General features: G+C 44.1%; 1 protein-coding gene across 1 annotated transcript in view; it reads right to left on the bottom strand.

Moving 5' to 3' along the window:
- Positions 1-26,963, bottom strand: part of LOC124014575 (collagen alpha-6(IV) chain-like) — a 186,653-nt gene that overhangs the window by 52,360 nt on the left and 107,330 nt on the right. The window contains 7 exon segments of the mRNA XM_046329734.1: positions 3,440-3,481; positions 6,621-6,656; positions 7,157-7,219; positions 7,781-7,807; positions 8,073-8,129; positions 10,251-10,370; positions 10,442-10,621. Of these exon segments, the coding sequence (XP_046185690.1) occupies positions 3,440-3,481; positions 6,621-6,656; positions 7,157-7,219; positions 7,781-7,807; positions 8,073-8,129; positions 10,251-10,370; positions 10,442-10,621 (525 nt within the window).

The following is a 26,963-nucleotide window of genomic DNA, read 5'->3' as shown; positions in this document are numbered from 1 at the left end:
GAGAGGGCCAGGGAGAGAGAGGGCCAGGGAGAGAGAGGGCCAGGGAGAGAGAGGGCCAGGGAGAGAGAAGGGAAAAGGAGAGGGATGAAGAGGGAGAAATAGGAAAAGAGGGAACGAGAGATAGAAGGAGAACACATTAAACAAAAAGAGAGCGATAGGAAAGGTGATAAAATGAAATGAAGATAAAAAGACAGGAAAAGAGAAAGATAGAGAGACTCAAAGTGAGAGTGAGAAGTAGGGGATGAGATGGTGGGATTGCATTAAGGTCGTTCCACCAATTCGGTCCCTTTTGAGAAGTGTAACTTGGTATAAATAAAAAACATTTCACCAAATAAATAGCACATGTTCACATTCATAAAAAACGAGTTTTCCCATCTCAAGAGGTTAAATAATAAAAATGGCTACAGTAGGTGCCTACACCACAACGACACAGTGGTCGAGAACGACACTGACTCTTCAACCTCAGGATGCTGAAGAAATGTAGCCTGTCCCCAAAGGGCCCTCGCAGTGTTCTACAGGAGCACCATCGAAAGCATACTGTCTGGGGTACATGGCAACTCCACCGCTGAGGACCACAAGGCACTACAGAGGGTGGTACGCTCAGCCAAACACGCCATTGGCTGCACACTGCGTGCCCTCCAGGACACCTACAACACCAGGTGTCGCAGAAAGATTATCAGGGACCGCAGCAACCCGAGCCATGGCCTGTTCTCCCCGTTTCCATCACTAAGACAGTACAGGAGCATCATGGCAAAAACTGTAAGACTGGCCAATAGCTTCTACCCCCTGACCATCAGGCTGCTGAATAGCCACCACTAGTCAGCTACCTTCGTCCTGCATTGTTGGAGCTCGGAGCTCAAGAATCTAACTGTACCCTGTAATTACATCTGCAACACTGTACATGTGACTATTAAACTCTCTAATCTAATGTCTTTTAAGTGCCAAATAAAGTAACAGGGTTGGCGATTTCATCTGAAATATGCCATGAATCCCTTTGTGACACAGGGAATGGACGTTTGATGTGTGGAACAGGGAGTGGCAATTGAATGAAAGTGTCACCATTTTCTTTTTTAGCAAGCCTTTGTTCATCTTAAAAATTGGATTTATTTAATTATCCAATGTGGTCTACACTAAAGGGCACTTCGTTTAATATAACATGTAATATAACAGTATCGGTTCACAATTTCTACTTAAAATATCAAAGGAGCGCAAAATGCACCTATTTCGTGGAACAACCCATGAACGAAGAAGGGGAGATAGGATTGGAGGAGTAAGAGAACGTGTATGAGGGAGATTGATAAAGAGAGAATTGAAGAGAAAGAGGGGGATTGATAGAGAGAGAGAGAGAGAGAGAGAGCTCTGGCCGACTTTATCTTTCTTCCGATACGTCACTGAGAAGAAAACAATTTAGAGAGCAATTTCCTCAGGCCAAAACATAAAATATATAATATCGGAAAAAAAATGAATTAAAGGGATAAATCACTGACTTTACTCAAATGTTTGCTTGTCATCTATCCAAAAGGCTTATCAGTGAATCTAGCTGTTCCTCTTTCAACACGACTTCCAATTAGTAGTTTGTTATTGTTTGTTTGTTTGTTTGTTGTTGTTGGGGGGTTGAACAACAAGATACATGCAGGGAGGATAAGATGGCAAGATGGCGGATTCAGCCATTGATGGATCGGTGGTGAATGTTAGTGGGTCATTCATTCTCACTGGTGTTCAAATGCAACGGATACTGAATACTGAGACAAAACTCCCATGATGTTCCAGCACCAACATGCCCAAATAAGGTCAAAGGAATATAACGCAGCACAGGAAGCAGGAGCAAGTGATTCCAGCACCAATCACAGACCACGACACGCCCACCCACATGACAGCTCAGAGATCTTATTGGTTGGAAATATAATACAATAAAGTGGATTTTATAGGCTGAATATAATACAACATAGAATTCATAGAATTAGTTGGGAATCTTATAGATACAATATTCGATATGTTATTGTCTGTTTCTACCAACTAAAAGTAGTCTTAACACAGACGTAATAAAGATGCCAGTTAGCAGATGCTTTTATCCAAAGCGACAGACAGTACATAACTAATGTGCTAAGACTACTTTTAGTAGAGTCCACAAATGATTGACTTCTATGAGGGTGATGAAAAGTTCTAGAATAATCTCTGAGCTGCCATCCAACAGTAAGGAAACATGTTATTTTAGTAATGCCACAGGACAACTGTTTGTTCCTTCAATTACATATTAGATTGTGATCTTTCTCGTTCAGATTTGTTAGAGTTCAGATTTGTTAAGAGTCCAGATTCAGAATGAGAAACAAAATGGCTGCCTCCATAGGGCTCTAGTCGTCCCAGTGGCAGTACTGTCATGCATTTGTAAACACACCAGGGGTGAACTGTAAAATCATTGAAGACAAGATCATATTTAAATAATAGAGATGGAACAAACCAGAGGAGGCTGGTGAGGGAAGGATGGCTCCTAATAATGACTGAAATGGAGTGAATGGAATGGTATCAAACACATGGAAACCATGTAATGAAACCGTTCCCTTCTTTCCATTCCAGCCATTACAATGAGCCCATCCTCCCATATCTCCACCCAATCGCCACCACTGATACTGGTGATATATTGAGGTAGATGTGTCAGTGGGGGGGGGGGGGGGGAGATGGGAGGAGGTTGAATAGAGGGGAAGAGGATGTGTCAAACCATCACCAAGAACGATTACATGGCATGCACACAGAGGTCAAAAAGACATCCTTCATCATGCATTTTAACCATCCTCAACACGCACGCACACATAGCAGGCGCACGCACGCACGCACGCACGCACGCACGCACGCACGCACGCACGCACGCACGCACGCACGCACACACACACACACACACACACACACACACACACACACACACACACACACACACACACACACACACACACACACACACACACACACACACACACACACACACACACACACACAGCTAGAATAACCTAAGCCGGCTGTCTTCAGTTTGATCTAATTTGATTTACAGTGAGTATAAAGTTGCCAGTCTCCCTCCCATTGGGAAAGACATATAGATACAAATGGGCTCTGGTCAAAAGTAGTGCACTATATAAGGAATACGGTGACATTTGGGATGCAGGTTATGTCATATTACACTCTATCAACAGTCTAAATAGCTTTAGACTGATGTAATTAACTGATGTAATAAATCAATTACTTCTCAATATAGCTGAAATCAAATGAGTGATAAGAAGGGGTACAGTAGATATGGTTGGACGGGGTGGGGGAAGTTCTTGTTGGGTCGGGTGAGCAAATAAGATGCTAAAGACCTAATAAACTGATATGATTAATCGATTACTAATCAATAAAATCGATCATTAACACCTAATAATTAGTTGTGTTGTTTTGTTTTGTTGGTGCGTACCTTGTCTCCTGGCTCCCCCTGAAACCCTAGACTGGGGCTCCCCTGGAAAACAAGAGTGGGTATTGCATTTGGACAACAACACATCACCCTACACATGGCAAGCATTGTAAAATTGTATGGATGTAATTATACTGAACAAAAATGTAAACGCAACATGTAAAGTGTTGGTCACATGTTTCATGAGCTGAAACAAAAGATCCCAGAGATTTCACATATGCACAAAAAGCTTATTTCTCTCAAATGTTTTTGTTAACATCCCTGTTAGTGAGCATTTCTGCTTTGCCAAGATAATCCATCCACCTGACAGGTGTGGCATATTAAGAAGCTGATTAAACAGCAAGATCATTACACAGGTGCAACTTGTGCTGGGGACAATAAAAGGCCACTCTAAAATGTGCAGTTGTGTCACACAACACAATGCCACAGATGTCTCAAGTTTTGAAGGAGCGTGCGACTGGCATGCTGACTGTAGGAATGTCCACCAGAGCTGTTGCCAGAGAATATAATCTTCTTTTCTCTACCATAAACTGCCCCAACGTTGTTTTAGAGAATTTGGCAGTATGTCCAACAGGCCTCACGACCGCAGACCAAGTGTAACCATGCCAGCCCAGGACCACCACATTCGGCTTCGTCACCTGATCGTCACCTGGATCGTCTGAGATCAGCTACCTGGACAGCTGATGAAACGGAGGACTATTTCTGTCTGCAATAAAGCCCTTATGTGGGTATAAACTCATTTTGATTGGCTGGTCCTGGCTCCCAAGTAGGTAGGTCTATGCCCTCCCAGGCCCATCCATGGCTGCGCCTCTGCCCAGTCATGTGAAATACATCCATTAGGGCCTAATTTATTTATTTCATTGACCGATTTCCTTATATGAACTGGAAATTCCTCATATGAACTCAGTAAAATCGTTGAAATTGTTGCATGTCACGTTTATATTTTTGTTCAATATACAGTACCAGTCAAAAGTTTGGACACATATACTCATTCAAGGGTTTTTCTTTATTTTTACTATTTTCTAAATTGTAGAATAATAGTGAATACATAAAAAATATGAAATAACACACATGGAATCATGTAATAACCAAAAAGGTGTTAATCAAATCAAAACACATTTTATATTTGAGATTTTTCAAAGTAGCCATCCTTTGTCTTGATGACAGCTTTGCACACTCTTGGCATTCTCTCAACCAGCTTCATGACCTGGAATGCATTTCAATTAACATGTGTGCCTTGTTAAAAGTTCATTTGTGGAATTTGGTAAAAGAGCAAGTCCATATTATGGCAAAAACAGCTCATATACGCAAAGAGAAATGAAAGTCCATCATTACTTTAAGAGATGAAGGTCAGTCAATGCAGAACATTTCAAGAACTTTGAAACGTTCTTCAAGTGCAGTTGCAAAAACCATAAAGTGCTATGATGAAACTGGCTCTCATGAGGACCGTCACAGGAAAGGAAGACACAGAGTTGCATCTGCTACAGAGGATAACTTCATTAGAGTTAACTGCATCTCAGATTGCAGCCCAAATAAATGCTTCACAGAGTTCAAGTAACAGACACATCTCAACATCAACTGTTCAGAGGAGACTGCGTGAATCAGACCTTCATGGTCGACTTGCTGCAAAGAAACCACTACTAAAGGACACCAATAATAAGACTTGCTTGAGGCAAGAAACATGAGCAATGAACATTAGACCAGTGGAAATCTGTCCTTTTCGGTCTGAGTCCAAATTTGAGATTTTTGGTTCCAACCGCCGTGTCTTTGTGAGACACAGAGTATGTGAACGGATGATCTCCGCATGTGTGGTCACCACTGTGAAGCATGGAGGAGGAGGTGAGATGGTGCTTTGCTGGTCACACTATCTGTGATTTATTTAGAATTCAAGGCACACTTAAATTCAAACATGGCTACCACAGCATTCTGCAGCGATACGCCATCCCATCTGGTTCGCACTTAGAGGGACTATAATTTGTTTTTCAACAGGACAATGACTCAACACACCTCCAGGCTGTGTAAGGGCTATTTGACCAAGGAGAGTGATGGAGTGCTGCATCACATGACCTGGCCTCCACAATCACCCGACCTCAACCCATTTGAGATGCTTTGGGATGAGTTTGACCTCAGAGTGGAGGAAAAGCAGCCAACAAGTGCTCAACATATGTGGGAACTCCTTCAAGACTGTTGGAAAAGCATTCCAGGTGAAGCTGGTTGAAAGAATTCCAAGAGTGTGCAAAGCTGTCATCAAAGCTGTCATCAAAGCTGTCATCAAAGCTGTCATCAAAGCTGTCATCGAAGCTGTCATCAAAGCTGTCATCAAAGCTGTCATCAAGGGTGGCAACTTTTAAGAATCTAAAATATGCAATATATTTTGATTTGTTTAACACTTTTTTGGTTACTACGTGATTCCTTATTTATTAGTTTTGATCTCTTCACTATTATTCTACAATGTAGAAAATAGTCAAAATAAAGAAAAACCCTTAAATGAGTAGATGTGTCCAAACTTTTGACTGGTTCTGTCATTATACCAGTCTGCATATAAGTCACCAGTAACAAAGGTCCCCAGTATGGACTGAGTATGCATAGCATTTGTCATGGTGTAAAGTACTTAGCTAAACTCTTAGTACTACTTATGTCTTTTTTTGGGGTATATGTACTTTACTTTTTATATTTTTGACAACATTAACTTTTCCACTACATTCCCGGAGAAAATTATGTACTTTTGACACATTTTCCCTGACACCTAAAAGTACTTGTTGCATTTCTAATGCTCATCGGGACAGCAACATGGTCCAATTCACACACACTGACAGAATCACTAAACACAAAAGTGTTGGAGAATGCACCTGGCTATATATATCAATATGTAAAAACAAGACAATCGGGCAGTTTTGTTTGCTTATTATAAGGAATGCGAAATGATTTATACTTTTATTTTTGATACTTAAGTATATTTAAAACCAGATACCTTCAGACTTTTACTCAAGTTGTACTGTATTTTGCTGAGTGACTTTTACTTGAGTAAAATGTATGACAATTTGGTACTTTTTCCACCACTGTAGTGTTGTCCAGTACTTACTACAGGGCCAGGGGTATCATGTTAGCAGAGCAGGAAAACTCCAGGCCTATAACTACTGAAGGGTCAGGAGTTTTCCCCTATCTACTGTTGTCCAGTACTTACTACAGGGCCAGGGGGACCGGGGGGGCCTGGAGCACCCTGGAGAAAAACAACACAACACAGACAGGAAGTCAGTCGGAGAGAAGACCGATCTATTAGATCTATTAGATTCTATTGTAAAATAGACAGTCATCAAGAGACAATAAGAGAGGTATATTCCCCCAAGTCACTGGCTTTAGTCTTATTAACCAATGTGTAGATTAAACATGACAAACACTCTGTGTAACGCAAAGGTTGTCATGCCACTGTTTGGGATAACATAGTTCCTGTAATATACTGAGCATATACAGTATATTAATGGTATATTGTATCTAGATCAACACAGACAGGTGTGTGTGTGTGTGTGTGTGTGTGTGTGTGTGTGTGTGTGTGTGTGTGTGTGTGTGTGTGTGTGTGTGTGTGTGTGTGTGTGTGTGTGTGTGTGTGTGTGTGTGTGTGTGTGTGTGTGTGTGTGTGTGTGCATGTGTGTGTGTGTGTGTGCGTGTGTGTGTGTGTGTGCATGTGTGTGTGCGTGAGTGCGTGTGTGTGTGTGTACGTACCAGGAATCCATCAGGACCTCGAGGGCCGAAGTCACCGGGACCTCCGTCTGGACCTTTAGGACCCTACGGAGAGAAACATAACACAGAAAAGCGGGTCAGGAACACAGAACACATACAACCCGGTCAGGAACACAGAACACATACAACCCGGTCAGGAACACAGAACACATACAACCCGGTCAGGAACACAGAACACATACAACCCGGTCAGGAACACAGAACACATACAACCCGGTTAGGAACACAGAACACATACAACCCGGTCAGGAACACAGAACACATACAACCCGGTCAGGAACACAGAACACATACAACCCAGTCAGGAACACAGAACACATACAACCCGGTCAGGAACACAGAACACATACACCCGGTCAGGAACACAGAACACATACAACCCGGTCAGGAACACAGAACACATACAACCCGGTCAGGAACACAGAACACATACAACCCAGTCAGGAACACAGAACACATACAACCGGTCAGGAACACAGAACACATACAACCCGGTCAGGAACACAGAACACATACAACCCGGTCAGGAACACATCAAGTTATCGAATACACTACTTATGCATAAAGAAATCCAGTATATTGATGTATAGTAATGAGATGTCTTACAGGTACACCATCCGGTCCAGGAACTCCCTGTAAGGACACATGATAAACTTTGAGCTAAACAACTGGCCCCAGTTCATTATAAACATAGACTTGGGGGAAAGAGGGATGTAGGGAAGAAGGAAGGAGAGTCCGTTTCAGGTCAGACTGACCTCAATGGATGAGATTATAGCAACAACATCAACTCCCTTTCTCTAAACAATCTCCAGAATAGGAAAGATGAGGTAGGGAAGGAGGGAGAGGAAGGAATGTCAAACTTCTCAAAATAATATCCTTATGTGTGTGTGTGTGTTACCCCACTGAGTCCAACGTATACAGGCTCTCCCTTCTGTCCTTTAGGACCAGTGGGACCCTGATGGAGAGCGAGAGAGAGAGAGAGAGAGAGAGAGAGAGAGAGAGAGAGAGAGAGAGAGAGAGAGAGAGAGAGAGAGAGAGAGAGAGAGATCATAGCACATTAAAGCCTGTAACCCTCCGGCTGCCAGCTCACTCCATGTAGACCTCCACCACCACCACCAGTCAGCTCAGGGATTCAAACCAGCAACGCTTTGGTTGACCGGCCCAGCGTTCTAACCATCAGCTGTTACTAGATGACTCTCGTTACAGTCATGTAGTACTGATGTAAATGAAGGTTGTTGCCCACAGCGAATCCAGTCTGGTCCAACACGCACTACACTAGATCATTTCGTCTTACAGTGCAAAGATACTCTACGACAATGATAATAAGAACAATGATAATATACGCCATTTACAGTGCCTTTCAGAAATGTTTCATACCCCTCGACTTGTTTCACATTTTGCTGTGTTACAGCCTGATTTCAAAATGGATGAAATACATATATATGTTTATCTCTCCCAGACAACACACCCAAAGGACAAAGTGAAAACATGTGTTTAGAAATGTTTGCAAATGTATTGAAAATGAAATACAGAAATACCTCATTTACATAAGTATGCATACCCCTGAGTGAAAACATGTTATTATCGCCTTTGGCAGCGATTGCAGAGGGGAGTCTTTCTGGGTAAGTCTGTAAGAGCTTTGCACACCTGGATTGTACAACTATTGCACAATACATTTTTTTTTTATCCTTCAAGCTCTGTCAAGTTGGTTGTTGATCATTGCTAGACAGCCATTTTCAAGCCAATTTAAGTTTAAACTCCAACTAGGCCACTCAGGAACATTCAATGTCGTCTAAGGTAAGCAACTCCAGTCTAGTGTATTTGTCTACCAGTGTCTGTTGGAAAGCAGACTGAACCAGGTCTTCCTCTAAGATTTTGCCTGTGCGCAGCAAAAAAAGATGACAAGCATACCAATTACAAGCATACTTATAACATGATGCAGCCACCACCATGCCTGAAAATATGAAGAGTGGTACTCAGTGATGTGGTGCGTTGGATTTTCCCCAAACATATCGCTTTGTATTCAGGACATGAAGTAAATGTCTTTGCCACATTTGTTTTGAAGTATTATTTTAGCGCCTTTTTGCAAACAGGATGTGCATGTTTTGGAATATTTGTATTATGTACAGGCTTCCTTCTTTTCACTCTGTAATTTAGGTTAGTATTGTGGAGTAACTAAAATGTTGTTGATCCATCCTCAGTTGTCTCCTATCACAGCCTTTAAACTCCGTAACTGTTTTAAAGACACCGTTGACCTCACGGTGAAATCACTGAGCTATTTTTTCCCTCCTCGGCAACTGAGTTAGGAAGGACGCCTGTATCTTTGTAGTGACTGGGTGTATTCATACACCATCCAAAGTGTAATTAATAACTTCACCATGCTCAAAGGGATATTCAATCTCTGCTTTTTTTTCTATCTTACCCATCTACCAATAGGTGCCCTTCTTTGCGAGGCATTGGAAAACCTTCCTGGTCATTGTGGTTGAATCTGTGTTTGAAATTCACTGCTCAACTGAGGGACCTAATAGTTCATTGTTTGTGCGGAGTACAGAGATGAGGTATTCATAAAAAAATAATATTAAACACTATTATTGCACACAGAGTCCATGCAACTTATTAAGTGACTTGTTAAGCAAAGTTTTACTCCTGAACTGTATAGGCTTGCCACAACAAAGGGGATCAATACTTATTGACTCAAGAGATTTCAGCTTTTCATTTTTAATTAATTTGTAAAAATGTCTAAAAACATAATTCCAATTTGACATTATGGAGTATTGTGTGTAGGCCAGTGATACCAAATCTCAACGTAATCTATTTTAAACTCAGACTATAACAGAACAAAATGTGGAAAAAGTCAAGGGGTGAGAATAGTTTCTGAAGGCACTGTAGCAGGCACTTTTATCCAAAACGACTTAGTGCACACATTTTACGTACGGGTGGTGCAAAGAATCAATCCCACTCTCCTGGCGTTGCAAAAGCCCTGCTGGATGAACTGAGCTACAGAGGACAAACCTACAGCTACAGACGATAATAGTACAGTAGCTAGTAGACAGTTCAGATAATAGATGTTACTCACAGAGAGTCCTGGAGCTCCAGGTATTCCACTGTTTAGAGTTCTGGGACCTGGTTCTCCCTGGGTACCGTTGCACCCATCTGCTCCCGGTAGACCCCTGCCACCGTCCGCACCTGGGTGACCCTAGAGAGAAAGATAGGGTTAGGGTGTGTGTGAGTGCGTGTGTGCGTGCGTGCGTACGTTACAATACTCACTGGGACTCCGTCGGTTCCTGGGAACCCTGGTACGCCCATAGGCCCCTTTTCTCCTTTCAGCCCAGAGGGGCCCCCGAGTCCGACGTGACCCTTTTCTCCTTTGGGCCCTGAAGGCCCTTGGTCACCTGGGAAGCCCTCTGGTCCACTGGGTCCTACTGGCCCCAAGGCCCCTGGACGCCCCTGGAGAGACACAGAGGGGAAATACATGGTGAGAAGGGACCTAAGCTTGGAGTGTCCTATATCCTCAAAAGAGGACTCCTCTTCTGGAGGGAGAAAGAAGAGGAGATGGTGAAAGAGGGGATGTTAACTTCCATGACCAAATACATGACATCATAGGAAGTCCTTGAAAGAAAGGGAAGCAGAGGTGACCTTTGGGGAGGAGGAGGAGAGGTGAGAGGGAGTTTAAACGTGAGGGAACATTCAATGACACATTGCAAGGTGTCCATCTTGTTTTAGTTTTATCTCTGTGTGTGTGTGTGTGTGTGTTCGTGCCTGTGCCTGTGATGCAAGGTTATTATAGTTCTGTGTTTTTATATTAATTTTACTTATATCTTCCCCCGTTAGCTAGTGATAACTAGTAATTGTGATCAAAGATGATCTATATACTGACAAGATACTGGACTGACCGCACTAATAATGAGAATAAATGTCTGCAAAGGAGGTGAGGACGCGGGATCAGGCACAGACATTCTAGCCAATGAGAGGGCAGATACACGTGTGAACAACAGGCACAACTCTTTCTCAAAGTTGCAGGAATGCCACGTGCATCCACTTATATCAGTACATTCATAAGGACCTTCACCTTATTCTATCAAATAAGCCTGAAGTAGCAAATGAGCAAATACTGTACATTTTATTTTTTGCCAAATTTGACATTCTCTCATTAACCTCCATACTAAAAATACCCACTTCTCGCTGTATTTTTTGCGCGGGCAGATTTTGGGAAGAGTCAAGCCTCTCGCTTGTCCTCTTCCTCTCTGTAGTGATTCACAAGCGAGGCCTATTTGAAACAGCTACCTCCTGGCCACATTTACCCACCAGCTTCAGTAGTTTGAATAACCCCCCAAAAGCTTGAAAACGCCATTGAAATCCCCATTCGAGTTTTGACCAGGTAAAAATGTTAAACTGAACATAATTCATGATGGTTTTTATTTGAATATAGTTTGTTTTCGAGTCAAAGATAATAGTTTCAGTATAGTTTTAGTTTTTCAAACAGGTGTGTTAATTAATACAAAAATTAACACACCTGTTTGAAAAACTAAAACTATACTGAAACTATTATCAGTTTACTAGGCTGTTTTTTCATGATTAGTATTAGTTTAAGTTTCAGTTTTCGTTTACTACAATAACCTTGGTGTGATGGCACATTTTGGCGAAGAAGCAAGTTTCTACAAAACCCCTCAGTATATAGACGTAGCTAGATGTGGTGGTGATTGTGCTATAGGTCTTTAATCTATAGCAATGAAGAGACTCCACTGTGGGCATGCTGAGGCTTGTGGCTATAGACGGAGGTATCAGATTCAAATGGTGATATTCTGGCCCTGAGAAAGAGACAGAGAGAGACTACACAGTATGTGTGTTTGCAAGTGTATATTTGCCTAAACTGATATTTTCCCTACAAATGTGTGCAAGACAGACAGTGCTACAACAGATCTAAACGTGCATTACCCAACCTTCACCACAGGGTGGTGACAGAGAGCAGTTATTGCCCTCAGGTGATGACAGTTAAAAGCAGCGAAGTCAATGGTAGTAATAATCTGAGGTGGATGGATTAGGAGAGGGTTAAACTAACACCCTGACATGTGATCGTCATAGTCCTAGTTTACACCAGCTGAATAAGAGGGCAGGGAGCACTTTGGTGTAGGGGAGAGGGTGAGTAGAGGTGTGGATGAGGGGCAGGGAGCACATTCGGTTGGGGGAGAAGGTGAGGAGAGGAGGGGGAGAGTGGTTCTTAAAATGAGTCAGGAGAGAGGCTGATCTTTTAGTGAATTCCTCGACTGGGATGACTCAAAAACACGTGATGGACACACTCAGACAGCAAATTCAGTGTTCACACACCCCTCCATTAGTGGAAGGCAGAGTCAGTTAACAAACACAGAGGGGTAATTTCTGCACCACACCACCTGGTCCTATAGATATATAACATCTGTCTCCAGACACAACCCTATCAACCTGGCCAGGACCAGAGCTAACCAGAAGAATGTCGAAATTGCCCCTAACCACAGATCTAGGATCAGATTACTCTACCTCTTGACCCTAACCCTGACATATATGGAGATACAAATCTGACCTTGTATCAGTGGTTAGACTCGACTTGAGTCACAAACTCCCACTGGTGCTGATACCAACGGCTAATGCTAGCCCTGCTGCTTACAATGAGAGTAGAATGAACTTGCCATAGACCCTGATCCAAGGTCTGTTAGGGTGTTTCACCCCTAGTGATTAAGGTTTCTGGGAAGGTAAGCTGATCCTAGATCTGTGCCTAAGGGTGACTTCTCTATCCCTAACCATCTACATAGGTCTTAATGACAGGGAGAGGTTAGGTGTAGGCAGTGATCTGCTTAAAGGCCTCACACCTGGTTCTAAACATACAAGTATGTAGCAGTTGGTCCAATGATGTATATAAACACTGGATTGCTGATGCTATGTCTTGGCCGACTGGTCGGCCATATTGGCATTCCTCAGTAGGGAGCAGTCCTTCATAGGAGTGAATAGAATTCTACAGTACTTAAATTAAATATTTCAAGGACAAAATTACATGTATTTAAATATTTTGTTGTTGTATTGGGGACAGTAACATTAGTAAACTAAAAAATATATACTTTAAGGAATTTAAAAAAAGATTTTGTATTTGTATGTTTAACTCACATTATTTAATTTACAAGTATGCATTAAGCTGTCTGTAATATAATAAACGTGGCAAAAACAAATGTACATTAAGAGCGTCTGCTAAATGACTTAAATGTAAATGTAAATATAGCTTCCCATTATTATTTTTTTACAATGGCATGGGCATGGCGGCTTCAACACAGCACCCCCTATCAGTCATCTAGTGTATATATAAATCGTTGGGGTAGACAAGTTGGCCACTTTCTCTCACCCCTTTCTCTCCCTCTCTCTGTCTGTCTGCCTGCCTGCCTGCCTGATTGTTTCCCTTCCATCGCTCTCCCTCCAAGGCCAAATAGAACACATTTTTACTCTGTCATAGATAAGAGGTCTCTGTAAAGGTGTTTGTAAGGTATGACACTTTGATAAATACTGTGACATAACTCTCGCAGTCTTCCTCCGTGTCTCAATGATTGTCTAGCAAACACCTTTACGGAGACCTCTTACCTAACACAGAGACAGAGTTGACCCTATTAGGCAGTTACAGTAGCTCTCTAAAGAGGGTACAGGAAGCATCCATCTGCTAGATGGATTAAAACAAGCTCTTTTTTATATTTTTTAACAGAAAAGACATCACACAATGTTATTCTGTGATCCCAGTGAAAGTATGTCCACGGTGAAAGCAATAGGAGGTGGAGGGGGCAGTAGGAGGTGGAGGGGGCAATAGGAGGTGGAGGGGGCAATAGGAGGTGGAGGGGGCAGTAGGAGGTGGTGGGGGCAATAGGAGGTGGAGGGGGCAGTAGGAGGTGGTGGGGGCAATAGGAGGTGGAGGGGGCAATAGGTTGTGGAGGGGACAATAGGAGGTGGAGGGGACAATAGGAGGTGGAGGGGGCAATAGGAGGTGGAGGGGCAATAGGAGGTGGAGGGGGCAATAGGAGGTGGAGGGGGCAATAGGAGGTGGTGGGGGTAATAGGTTGTGGAGGGGACAATAGGAGGTGGAGGGGACAATAGGAGGTGGAGGGGGCAATAGGTTGTGGAGGGGACAATAGGAGGTGGAGGGGACAATAGGAGGTGGAGGGGGCAATAGGTTGTGGAGGGGACAATAGGAGGTGGAGGGGACAATAGGAGGTGGAGGGGGCAATAGGTTGTGGAGGGGACAATAGGAGGTGGAGGGGACAATAGGAGGTGGAGGGGGCAGTAGGAGGTGGAGGGGGCAATAGGAGGTGGAGGGGGCAGTAGGAGGTGGTGGGGGCAATAGGAGGTGGAGGGGGCAATAGGTTGTGGAGGGGACAATAGAAGGTGGAGGGGGCAATAGGAGGTGGAGGGGCAATAGGTTGTGGAGAGGGCAATAGGAGGTGGAGGGGGCAATAGGAGGTGGAGGGGGCAATAGGAGGTGGAGGGGGCAATAGGAGGTGGAGGGGGCAATAGGAGGTGGAGGGGGCAATAGGAGGTGGTGGGGGAAATAGGAGGTGGAGGGGGCAATAGGAGGTGGAGGGGGCAATAGGTTGTGGAGGGGACAATAGGAGGTGGAGGGGACAATAGGAGGTGGAGGGGCAGTAGGAGGTGGAGGGGGCAATAGGAGGTGGAGGGGGCAGTAGGAGGTGGTGGGGGCAATAGGAGGTGGAGGGGGCAATAGGTTGTGGAGGGGACAATAGGAGGTGGAGGGGCAATAGGAGGTGGAGGGGGCAATAGGTTGTGGAGAGGGCAATAGGAGGTGGAGGGGGCAATAGGAGGTGGAGGGGGCAATAGGAGGTGGAGGGGGCAATAGGAGGTGGAGGGGGCAATAGGAGGTGGTGGGGGCAATAGGAGGTGGAGGGGGCAATAGGAGGTGGAGGGGCAGTAGGAGGTGGAGGGGCAATAGGTTGTGGAGGGGGCAATAGGAGGTGGAGGGGGCAATGTGAGGTGGAGGGGGCAATAGGAGGTGGTGGGGGCAATAGGAGGTGGAGGGGGCAATAGGAGGTGGAGGGGGCAATAGGAGGTGGAGGGGACAATAGGTTGTGGAGGGGGCAATAGGTTGTGGAAGGGGCAATAGGAGTTGGAGGGGGCAATAGGAGGTGGATTGGGAACGTCTAAGTTTTTTTTGGACTGTGCAGACCTGGCCGGCAAAATAAGAGAAAAAGAACATCGTTCCCAGTACACAAAATAACGTTGAAAAGATGTCACCAGCAGCATTTTAGGTGCTGAATTTTTAAAAAGTGTAGATACGTATTTTCCAGTACGGCCATATTTCAACGGCACATACGTTCTCAATGAAGTGAGCATTATATCACAATAATCATTGTTCAATGTGCATTATTGCTCCCCATCTGTCACATGCACTTATGTTATAGTGAAGTGCAGTTTGCAAACACCTCTTTCTACTGACTTGAGAGTCATAAATCGTTTTTAGGAGTGACTCGTTCATTTTAGTAGTTCGTTTGACCTGCTAGTGACTCGTTCATTTTAGTAGTTCGTTTGACCTGCTAGTGCTGGCCGCAATGAGTCCTACAGCAGGATTGATACACGCTCCTCCGGCTCAGCAGCTCCAAAGACGTGCTCCGACCCCGGACTGTTTGTCATATGCATCGGTCGCCGGTAGGGGATCCTGCTTGCTCTGGGCATTACTGACACAAATGAGCAAAATGAGTTGAAAGATATGTTATTTTTCCTAAACGTGTCGAAACGATCTGAGTCAGTAAAAAGAGCGGAATTTCCCATCACTATCACCAGTATGTTAGCTTTTTCAACAGACCACTTAAATTAAATTAAATCAAATTTACTGGTCACATACACATATACATTTAGCAGATGTTATTGCGGGTGTAGCGAAATGCTTGTGTTCCTAGCTCCAACAGTGCAGTAATATCTAACAATTCACAACAATACACAAATCTAAAAGTAAAATAATGGAATTAAGAAATATTAGGATGAGCAATGTCAGAGTGGCATTGACTAAAATACAGTAAAATAGAATACAGCATGTACACATGAGATGAGTAAAGCAGTATGTAAATATTATTAAAGTTACCAGTAATTCCATGTCTACGTACAGTTGAAGTCGGAAGTTTACATACACCTTGGCCAAATACATTTAAACTCAGTTTTTCACAATTCCTGACATTTAATCCTAGTAAAAATTCCCTGTCTTAGGTCACCACTTTATTTTAAGAATGTGAAATGTCAGAAAAATAGTGGAGAGTGATTTATTTCAGCTTTTATTTCTTTCATCACATTCCCAGTGGGTCAGAAGTTTACATACACACAATTAGTATTTGGTAGCATTGCCTTTAAATTGTTTAACGTGGGTCAAAAGTTTCAGGTAGACTTCCACAAGCTTCCCACAATAAGTTGGGTTAGTTTCGGCCCATTCCTCCTGATGTAACGGAGTCAGGTTTGTAGGCCTCCTTGCTTGCACACACTTTTTCAGTTCTGCCCACAAATTCTCTGTAGGACTGAGGTCCGGCCCTTGTGATTGCCCCTCCAATACCTTGACTTTGTTGTTCTTAAGCCATTTTGCCACAACTTTGGAAGTATGCTTGGGGTCGTGGTCCATTTGGAAGACCCATTTGCAACCAAGCTTTAATTTCCTGACTGATGTTTTGAGATGTTGCTTCAATATATCCATATAATTTTCCATCCTCATGATGCCATCTACTTTGTGAAGTGCACTAGTCCCTCCTGCAGCAAAGCACCCCCACAACCTGACGCTGCCACCCCCGTGCTTCACGGTTCGGATGGTGATGTTCGGCTTGCAAGCCTCCCCCTTTTTCCTCCAAACATAACGATGGCTTAACAGTTCTATTTTTGTTTCATCAGACCAGAGGAAATGTATCCAAAAAGTATGATCTTCGTCCCCATGTGCAAGTTGCAAAAAGTAGTCTGGCTTTTTTATGGCGGTTTTGGAGCAGTGGCTTCTTCCTTGCTGAGTGGCCTTTCAGGTTATGTCGATATAGGACTTGTTTTACTGTGGATATAGATACTTTGTACCTGTTTCCTCCAGCATCTTCACAAGGTCCTTTGCTGTTGTACTGGGATTGATTTGCACTTTTCGCACCAAAGTACGTTCATCTCTAGGAGACAGAACGTGTCTCCTTCCTGAGCGGTATGATGGCTGCGTGGTCCCATGGTGTTTATAGTTGCGTATTATTGTTTGTACAGATGAACGTGGTACCTTCAGGCATTTGGAAATTGCTCCCGAGGATGAACCAGACTTGGAGGTCTACAATGTTTGTTCTGAGGTCTTGGCTGATTTCTTTAGATTTTCTCATGATGTCAAGCAAAGACGCACTGAGTTTGAAGGTAGGCCTTAAAATACATCCACAGGTACACCTCCAATTGATTCAAATGATGTCAATTAGCCTATCAGAAGCTTCTAAAGCCATGACATTATTTTCTGAAATTTTCCAAGTTGTTTAAAGGCACAGTCAACTTAGTGTATGGAAACATCTGACCCACTGGAATTGTGATACAGTGAATTATAAGTGAAATAATCTGTCTAGAAACAATTGTTGGAAAAATTACTTATGTTATGCACAAAGTAGATGACCTAACCGACTAACCAAAACTATAGTTTGTTAACAAGAAATTTGTGGAGTGGTTGAAAAACGAGTTTTAATGGCTCCAACCTAAGTTTATGTAAACTTCCGACTTATGTAAACTTCCAGCCTCTAAGGTACAGGGTCGTAACCGGGTGGTAGCCATTTAGTGATGGCCATTTAACAGTATGAAGGCCTTGAGATAGAAGCTGTTTTTTAGTCTCTCATTCCCAGCTCTGATGCACCTGTACCGACCTCGCCTTCTGGATGATAGCGGGGTGAACATGCAGTGGCTTGGGTGGTTGATGTCCTTGATGATCTATTTGGCCTTCCTGTGACATCGGGTACTGTAGGTGTCCTGGAGGGCACAAAACAAAGGAGCTGATTCTGGACTTCAGGAAAAAGCAGAGGGACCCTCTGGAGAGCCCTGCCATTGCGGGAGGTGCAGTTTCTGTACCAGGCGGTGATACAACCCGACAGGATGGCCAAGCCAAATTTCTTCAGCCTCCTGAGGTTGAAGAGGCACTATGGATGTGGATAGGTGGTGCTCCCTCTGCTTTTTCCTGAAGTCCAGAATCAGCTCCTTTGTTTTGTTGACGTTGAGAGAGAGGTTATTTTCCTAGCATCACTCTGCCAGGGCCCTCACCTCCTCCCTGTAGGCTGTCTCGTCATTGTTGGTAATCAGGCATACAATGGTTGTGTCGTCTGCAAAATTGATGATTGAGTTGGAGGCGTGTGTGGCCACACAGTTATGGGTGAACAGGGAGTACAGGAGGGGACTGAGTACGCACCCTTGTGGGGCCCCTGTGTTGAGGATAAGTGAAGTGGAGGTGTTGTTTCCTACCATCACCACCTGGGGGCAGCCCGTCAGGAAGTCCAGGACCCAGTTGCACAGAGCGGGGTTCAGACCCAGGGCCCGGAGCTAGATGATGAGCTTGGAGGGTACTATGGTGTTGAAGGCTGTGCATATAGTCAATAACAGCATTCCCACATAGGTATTCCATTTGTCCAGGTGGGATAGGGAAGTGTGCAGTGGAATGACGATTGCATGGTCTGTGGATCTATTGGGGCAGTAAGCGAATTGAAGTGGGTCTAGGGTGTCAGGTAAGGTAGAGGTGATATGATCCTTAACTAGCCTCTCAAAGCACTTCATGATGACAGAAGTGAGTGCTACTGGGAGATAGTCAAGGAGCTCTCGAGTGGCGCAGCGGTGTAAGGCACGGCATCTCTGTGCTAGAGGCATCACTACAGACCCTGGTTCGATTCCAGGCCGTATCACAACCACCCGTGATTGGGAGTCCCATAGGGCGGTGCACAATTGGCCCAGCGTCGTCCGGGTTAGGGTTTCGCCGGGTTAGGCCGTCATTGTAAATAAGAATTTGTTCTTAACTTACTTTCCGAGTTAAATCAATTTAAAAAACAGTAATTTAGTTCAGTTACTTTGGCTTTCTTAGGTCCTGGAACAATGTTAGACATTTTGAAGCAAGTTGAGACAGCTGGTTTTCCAATTGTAATCATAGATTGTCTGTAGACCTGCCACATACTTCTTGACCCGTTGAATTGTGACTCCACTTTGTCTCTGTACTGACGTTTTGCCTGTTCGTTTGCTTTATGGAGGGAATAACTACACTGTTTGTACTTTGAAGGGTTGCCACGTTCAACCCACTAAGACTTTACCGACGGCAACGTCTTTTGGACATCTTTTTTTGGTCCTGACCGAAAGTCTTTGTTTGGTCATTTTTTGGTGCAGTCCGGACCGGCCTTGATTTAGACGGCTATGTTGGTTCAGATTTGGTCCAGTCTGGACCGGCCCTGATGTGGCCAAAACAAAGACATCTATATTATGGGTTCAGATTTGGTACATTCCGGACCAGACCAAATCTGAGCCAATCATAGACATCTATATTTCACAAGTTTGGAACGCACAGTGCAGTACAGTCCAGCACAGCAGACTACAGTGCATTACAATACAGTGCATTACAATACAGTGCATTACAATACAATGCATTACAATACAATGCATTACAATACAGTGCACGGTACAGTAAAGCAAAGTAGAATATCGTACAGTAGAGTACAACACAGTAGAGCACAGTAAAGTAGAGAAAAGTAAAGCATAGTGTACTGTACTGTATTGTACTCTACTTTACTTGAATGTACTGTACTCTACTGAATTCAACTCTACTGTACTCGACTGAACTAAACTGTACTGTACTCTACTGTACGCTACTCTACTGAATTAAACTGTACTATATTGTATAAAACTATACTATCCTGTATTGTACCGTACTGTACTGCAGTGGTTCCCAACCTTTTTTGAACCATGGCACACCTTGATGGGATAAAACAATTCTGCGGCACACCTTAAATGTCCTAATTCAGTTATTTGGCGGTAATGATCTCCATCTGATCCATATAGATTAAATGGGGTTTATTGAAATCATGCTCACGTCAGGGGAGATAAGCGCTCTAGGCTTTTGAGTCCTTCAATACTAAACCTACTTACATAGAAAGGGAGGGATTGATTGACAGTGGAGAGAAAGGGAGGGAGAAAGAGAGAGAGCGAGAGAGAAAGAGAGAGAACGAGCGAGAGAGCGAGCGAGCGAGAGAAAGAGAGAGAGAAAGAGAGAGAGAAAGAGAGAGAGAGAGAAAGAGAGAGAGAAAGAAAGAAAACGGAAAACTACATTCACCACTGCATCATGGAATGACAATCTAGTTGTTTGAAAACTAAGCTGAAATTCCTGTGTGTGTGTGTGTGTGTGTGTGTATACAGAATAGATAGGGATAGTACTGAACAAATGGTCTCACGACATCCCTGAAAATAATATCCATACAGTTTCCCTTCGGTACAGATCTCGGATCAGCATCCCCTCCCCAAATCCTAACCTTAACCTTTAGAGGGGAAATTACAAAACTGACCCAAGATCCGTGTCTATTGAGGCTAGGTAAAATGCCCCCTCCCTCCCCCCTCTCTCTCCCTCTTTGAACTTCATCACCCCAGGGATTTTTTCATCCCTCCTTGCTCCTCCTTCCCTCTCCTCCCCCTTTCCTCCTCCCTGCAAATTTCTAACTTGTTGCATACCTTATTGGTCACGAAACATAACCCCAAGGCACTAGTGCTCTGCTGTCTGTGTATAGTACTGAAGTGGCCATGGAAAGAGAATGTATCAGAACAGGAAGGAGGGAAGGGATGATTGACAAATAGTACCTGAGGAATGGCATGTGTGCCGGCATGAAGTGTACCACACACGTACACAAACACAAACATGAATGCTCACACACACTCACACAAATGCAAGTAGCTACTGTGTGTGTGTGTGTGTGTGTGTGTGTGTGTGTGTGTGTGTGTGTGTGTGTGTGTGTGTGTGTGTGTGTGTGTGTGTGTGTGTGTGTGTGTGTGTGTGTGTGTGTGTGTGTGTGTGTGTGTGTGTGTGTGTGTGTGTGTGTGTGTGTGTGTGTGTGTGAATATTAAAGACAGATGGATCACAGCAGATGTCTCACCCTGCCTGCTCAATTATAAGCAATTACACAGAGCCAGAGGGAACAGTGGCCTACATACACATACATACAATTCTAATCAAACCCAGTACCCACTAGGGTCGACAGCCTGATCCAATGCTAGTCTGCTACTCACCCCCTTACCCTCACCTTTTACCATTATCCCCTTTACAACCCTTACCCAGCATCTTCTCCCCACCCCTCTACCCGATCCTAGCTCCTCTCGTCTTTGTCCATGGCAACCAGCAGAGAGAGCCCTAGTCTGACACCCTTGCCCAACTCTCACCCTCACCCTGGCACCCCCTCACCCCTTACCCACCATCTTCTCCACACCCCACCCCTCTGCCCATCACTCTCTCCGTCTTTGTCCATGCCAACCTTCCATCCATCCATCCATCCATCTAGAGGCTGCCAACCAGCCACATCACCTTCCAGCAGACTGCTTCTACTGTGACTCCAAATCCCCTCTGCACAATTGACACAATAGAGCCTATTATTTACCCATAAGCCCTATGGCTTTACCGCTCCGACCCAGCCTACCTCACTTCCTGTCAGAACCCTGTTTGGACCTGTGCAGAACAGAAAACAGAACCCATGACCAGACAGATTCTCCCCTCGCCAATCCCCCCCCCCCTCCGCCCGGGGTTAGCGTGACCCATTGTCCGTGACCGGCCAGGCCAGGGGGAAGACTTAGGCTGTCGCACCGCGTGCCCAACGGGGGAAGTGATGGGCGTCGCGCGAGGAAACAGCAAAGAAGGAGGTTTAATCGATTGGGAGGTTTGATAACCTAATTAAAGAGTATGTGTGCGGACACAATCATCGTGACCCGAAATGCTCCCTTAATCACGCCGTGGGCAAAACACAGTGTGCAGACAGTAGGTCAACTTATATTGGCCACACACACACACACACACACACACACACACACACACACACACACACACACACACACACACACACACACACACACACACACACACACACACACACACACACACACACACACACACACACACACACACACACACACACACACACGATCGGAATAGGACTGACTGATAGCATCTCCTCTAGTCATAGACCCTCTCTCAGCTCTTTTAGATTGGAAAAAAATAATGACATTGACATGTAATTACATTTTTGCATCTACTTATGCATTTTTAAATTGATTTAATATTAGTAAACAAAGTAAACAACAATGTCAAATGGACTTACATCCATAATTGCACTACATAATTGCACTCACTACACATAATTTAAAAGGCCATTTCATAGAGAAGGTAATAAACTGGACTTACTGGGAAGAGATGGTGATTCAGTCTAAATTCATTGTACTTCCCTTTAACCGTCATTTCCCGAAAGTCACTCTGTCCACACGTAATTTTTTCAGGTAATTTTTTATATTTTGTCAAGTTTGGATTTTATATAATGTTTGATGCGCATATTCAATGAGATATCACATCTTTTGCATATTTCAATTCAATATTTCCCAAGAAAGTATTGTTGTATTTGCGTCTACATTTACCTGGTAAAAGTTGATTGTGATGTGATTAAGTGGGGAAAAAAATAGATAGGGTAGGGGGGCCTGGCCTTACTAAGGAAGATTCACTTTCAATTTTATGTCCCAGTATTTTTCCTTTCAAGTTTGAGATGGTCCAGTATGCGAGTATTCCCAGCGGTTTGCCAGCTTAGCTCTTTAGCTCCCCTGTCCAATTAACTCTTAAAATTGTAATTATTTCATTTTAACACGACACGTTTTACACACTTTCATTACTCATTTGTTTTGCCAGGTGTGTCTGCTTTCTGTTCTCTGGGATATCTGTGGCCTAGTGGTTAGAGCGTAAGGTTGCAAGATCGAGTCCCCGAGTTGACAAGGTAAAAATATGTTGTTCTAACCCTGAACAAGGCAGTTAACCCACTGTTCCTTGGCTGTAAATGAAAAGAATCATTTGTTCTTAATATATATATATAATAATAATAATAATAATATATGCCATTTAGCAGACGCTTTTATCCAAAGCGACTTACAGTCATGTGTGCATACATTCTACGTATGGGTGGTCCCGGGGATCGAACCCACTACCCTGGCGTTACAAGCGCCATGCTCTACCAACTGAGCTACAGAAGGACCTAGTTAAATAAAGGATCGACAAAAAAAAAAGTAACCTTGGCAACATGATCAATCTTTGTTGTCGTGTTTTTCTAATCACTCACCCATATTTCTGAACACATTAATGAAGAAACGTCTTCATTCAAGCAATGTTACATATGTACATATGGTTTCTCTGGCAGGGGGCTGAGTGTTTGTGTTGATAATGATGTACTTTGGTACACACTACTAAAGTAACATTTACTACTGAAGGAGAACCCTGGACATAATGCTGTTTGTGTTGTTGATATTGTACCCCGTAAAATAAAATGAACCAATGACGTGTCGTCTTTCATCCAGATGCTTCTCCTCCAACGAAACAGACTTTTATTACCACGTCCACCAATTATAGCGGAGTTCCCGATTGTTATAGCGGAGCTGTCTGAATGGCATGGTTTAATCTAACAGAAAACAAGAACATTTATGAATGCTTCTCAAATGGTACCCTGTTCTCTAAATAGTGTACTGTTTTTGACCAGGGTCTGTAAGGGCTCTGGTCAAAACGTAGTGAACTACGTAGGGAATAGGGTGCCATTTGGGATGCATATTGAAATGAAGGTAGCGCTGAAATGAAACCCAAACTACTGTAACACAACTAACACAGTTGAGTTAATGTTAAAGTAGCACACGGATAAAAACGCATTTGTCATGTTGGGAATATTACTTTCTAAAAAACACCTCAATGTATCCCTTACTCCCTCTAGACCAGGAGAATTCAACTCTTACCCTATGATGTCCGGAGCCTGCTAGGTGTCTGTTCTACCTGACAATTCATTTCACACACCTGGTGTCGCAGGTCTAAATCAGTCCCTGACTAGAGTGGAACAAGGCAGTGGAACTAGCTTTCAGGTCCAGAGTTGAGTTGGAGGGCTCTAGATGCTAAAATAACTTACAGATGAAACGTTGAACGTTGAAACTTTATCCTTAAAACACTTCATTGGTTGAATTCATTACTTCTGGCTCTAGACATTTAGGGAAGGCCTTTTTGCTCGGTTATCTTACACTACAGGAAATCCCTTCACTGTGAAACCTTTGAGAGGTACAGGGGGATCCTTTGAGAGGTACAGGGGGATCCTTTGAGAGGTACAGGGGGATCCTTTGAGAGGTACAGGGGGATCCTTTGAGAGGTACAGGGGGATCCTTTGAGAGGTACAGGGGGATCGGGGAAAGCGGAGAAAAGGAAAGAGGGAAGATGATGTGGGTCTCATTCCTCTCACTTTGACACGTTTCTGCCATCATTTTTCATTTGATTTTTTTTTGGGGGGAGAGAGAGCTTGGTCGAGTGGGAGTGTACAGTATGTGAGTGTGTTTCAGAAAGAGAATATGTGTCCTTGAACATGTGTATGACTGTACAAATGTGTGTGTGTGTTGCAGGGGGAGGGGGGGGGGGGTCCTTCCAGCTGTGTTTATGTTGGGATTGAGATTCCTGTGTGTTTTGTTAACAACCCGCTCAGGGGAGTGTGTGTAAGTGTGTGTAATATTGTGTGTGCCCAAAGCGTGGGACTCCTCCACTGTCCTGGTTCTCCTCTGTGTTATTGCTCCTCAACACACGGCTCCCCCTGACACCTTGGGTGTGTTCCAAATGACACCCTATTCCCTATGTATGTGCACTACTTTTGACCAGGGCGCATAGAGCTCTGGTCAAAAGTAGTGCAGTTTAGAGGGAAACAGGTGTCATTTGGGACACTAACTAGCCTCTCTGACCAGGCTCATAGTGATCCTACTTCTGGGAGCAAGAATACCAAAAACCTCAGGCACTTATTTGTATTTCTTAAAGGGGTTAAGACTGAAAACCGTTCGCAAAAATGACAGGATTGGGAAATTCTGCTCTGAAATATCCAAAGTTCTACTGGCCTTGAAACCAAAAAACGTACATTACTGCCCAAAGCGTGGAAATGGCGCGATTGTTTTTTGTTCGTTTATTTGCGTTGTTTGTAACTTATTTTGTTACTTATTTTGTATATAATGTTGCCACTGCCGTCTCTTTTGACCAAAAATAACTTCTGGACATCAGGACTGCGATTACTCCCCACTGACTGGCAGAATCCTTTTTTTTTCATTTAAAGAGTCTGACGAGCCCGACGCGAACGATATACTGCTTCCTCGTGAACAGGCTCAGATCCCCGTGATTTGCATGAAGAGGAGGTGGAGAAAAAGGGGCCAGAGGGCGGGCTGCCTTCTAGGAATTCATAGGCGATCGAATAAACCTCCACTTCCTTTCACTCTTCTAGCAAACGTGCAATCGTTGGAGAATAAAATCGATGACCTACGCGCAAGATGAAACTACCAACGGGACATTCGAAACTGTAATATCTTATGCTTCACAGAGTCGTGGCTGAACGACGATACTGTCAACATACAGCTGGCTGGTTATACGATGTACCGGCAGGATAGAACAGTGGCGTACGTGTAAGACAAGGGGTGGCGGACTCTTTTTGTAAATAACAGCTGGTGCACGATATCTAAGAAAGGCTGGTCATGGCTCACATCAACATCATTATCCCAGAAACCCACTCCAATTAGCATACCGCACCAACAGATCCACAGATGATGCAATCGCTATTGCACTCCACACTGTCCTTTCACTCCTGGACAAAAGTAACACCTATGTGAGAATGCAATTCATTGACTACAGCTCAGCGTTCAGCACCATTGTGCCCACAAAGCTCATCACTAAGCTAATGACAATGGGACTTAAACACCTCCCTCTGCAACTGGATCCGGGACTTCCTGACGGGCCGCCCCCAGGTGGTAAGGGTAGGTAACAACACATCCCCCATGCTGATTCTCAACACGGGGGCCCCTCAGGCGTGCGTTCTTAGTCCCCTCCTAGAATCCCTGTTCACTCACGACTACATGGCCAGGCATGACTCCAAAACCATCATTAAGTTTTCTGATGACACAACAGTGGTAGGCCTGATCACCGACAACGATGAGACAGCCTATAGGGAGGAGGTCAGAGAACTGGCAGTGTGGTGCAAGGACCACAACCCCTCCCTCAACATGATCAAGACAAATAAGATGATTGTGGACTACAGGAAAAGGAGGACCGAGCACGCCCCCATTCTCATCGACGGGGCTATTGTGGAGCAGGTCGAGAGCTTCAAGTTCCCTGGTGTCCACATCACCAACAAACTAACATGGTCCAAACACACCAAGACAGTCATGAAGAGGGCACGACAAAACCTATTCCCCCTCAGGAGACTGAAAAGATTTGGCCTGGGTCCTCAGATCCTCAAAAGGTTTTACAGCTGCCCCATCGAGAGCATCCTGACTGGTTGCATCACTTCCTGGTATGACAACTGCTCGGCCTCCGACCGCAAGGCACTACAGAGGGTAGTGCGAACGGCCCAGTACATCACTGGGCCAAACTTCCTGCCATCCAGGACCCCTATACCAGGCGATGACAGAGGAAGGCCCTAACATTTGCCAATGACTCCAGCCACCCCAGTCACAGACTGTTCTCTCTGCTACCGCACGGCAAGCGGTACCAGAGCGCCAAGTCTAGGTCCAAGAGGCTTCTAAACAGCTTCTA

This window comes from Oncorhynchus gorbuscha, linkage group LG25 (assembly GCF_021184085.1).
Source record: "Oncorhynchus gorbuscha isolate QuinsamMale2020 ecotype Even-year linkage group LG25, OgorEven_v1.0, whole genome shotgun sequence".
Taxonomy (NCBI): domain Eukaryota; kingdom Metazoa; phylum Chordata; class Actinopteri; order Salmoniformes; family Salmonidae; genus Oncorhynchus; species Oncorhynchus gorbuscha.
This window is presented reverse-complemented; position numbering and strand designations above follow the sequence as displayed.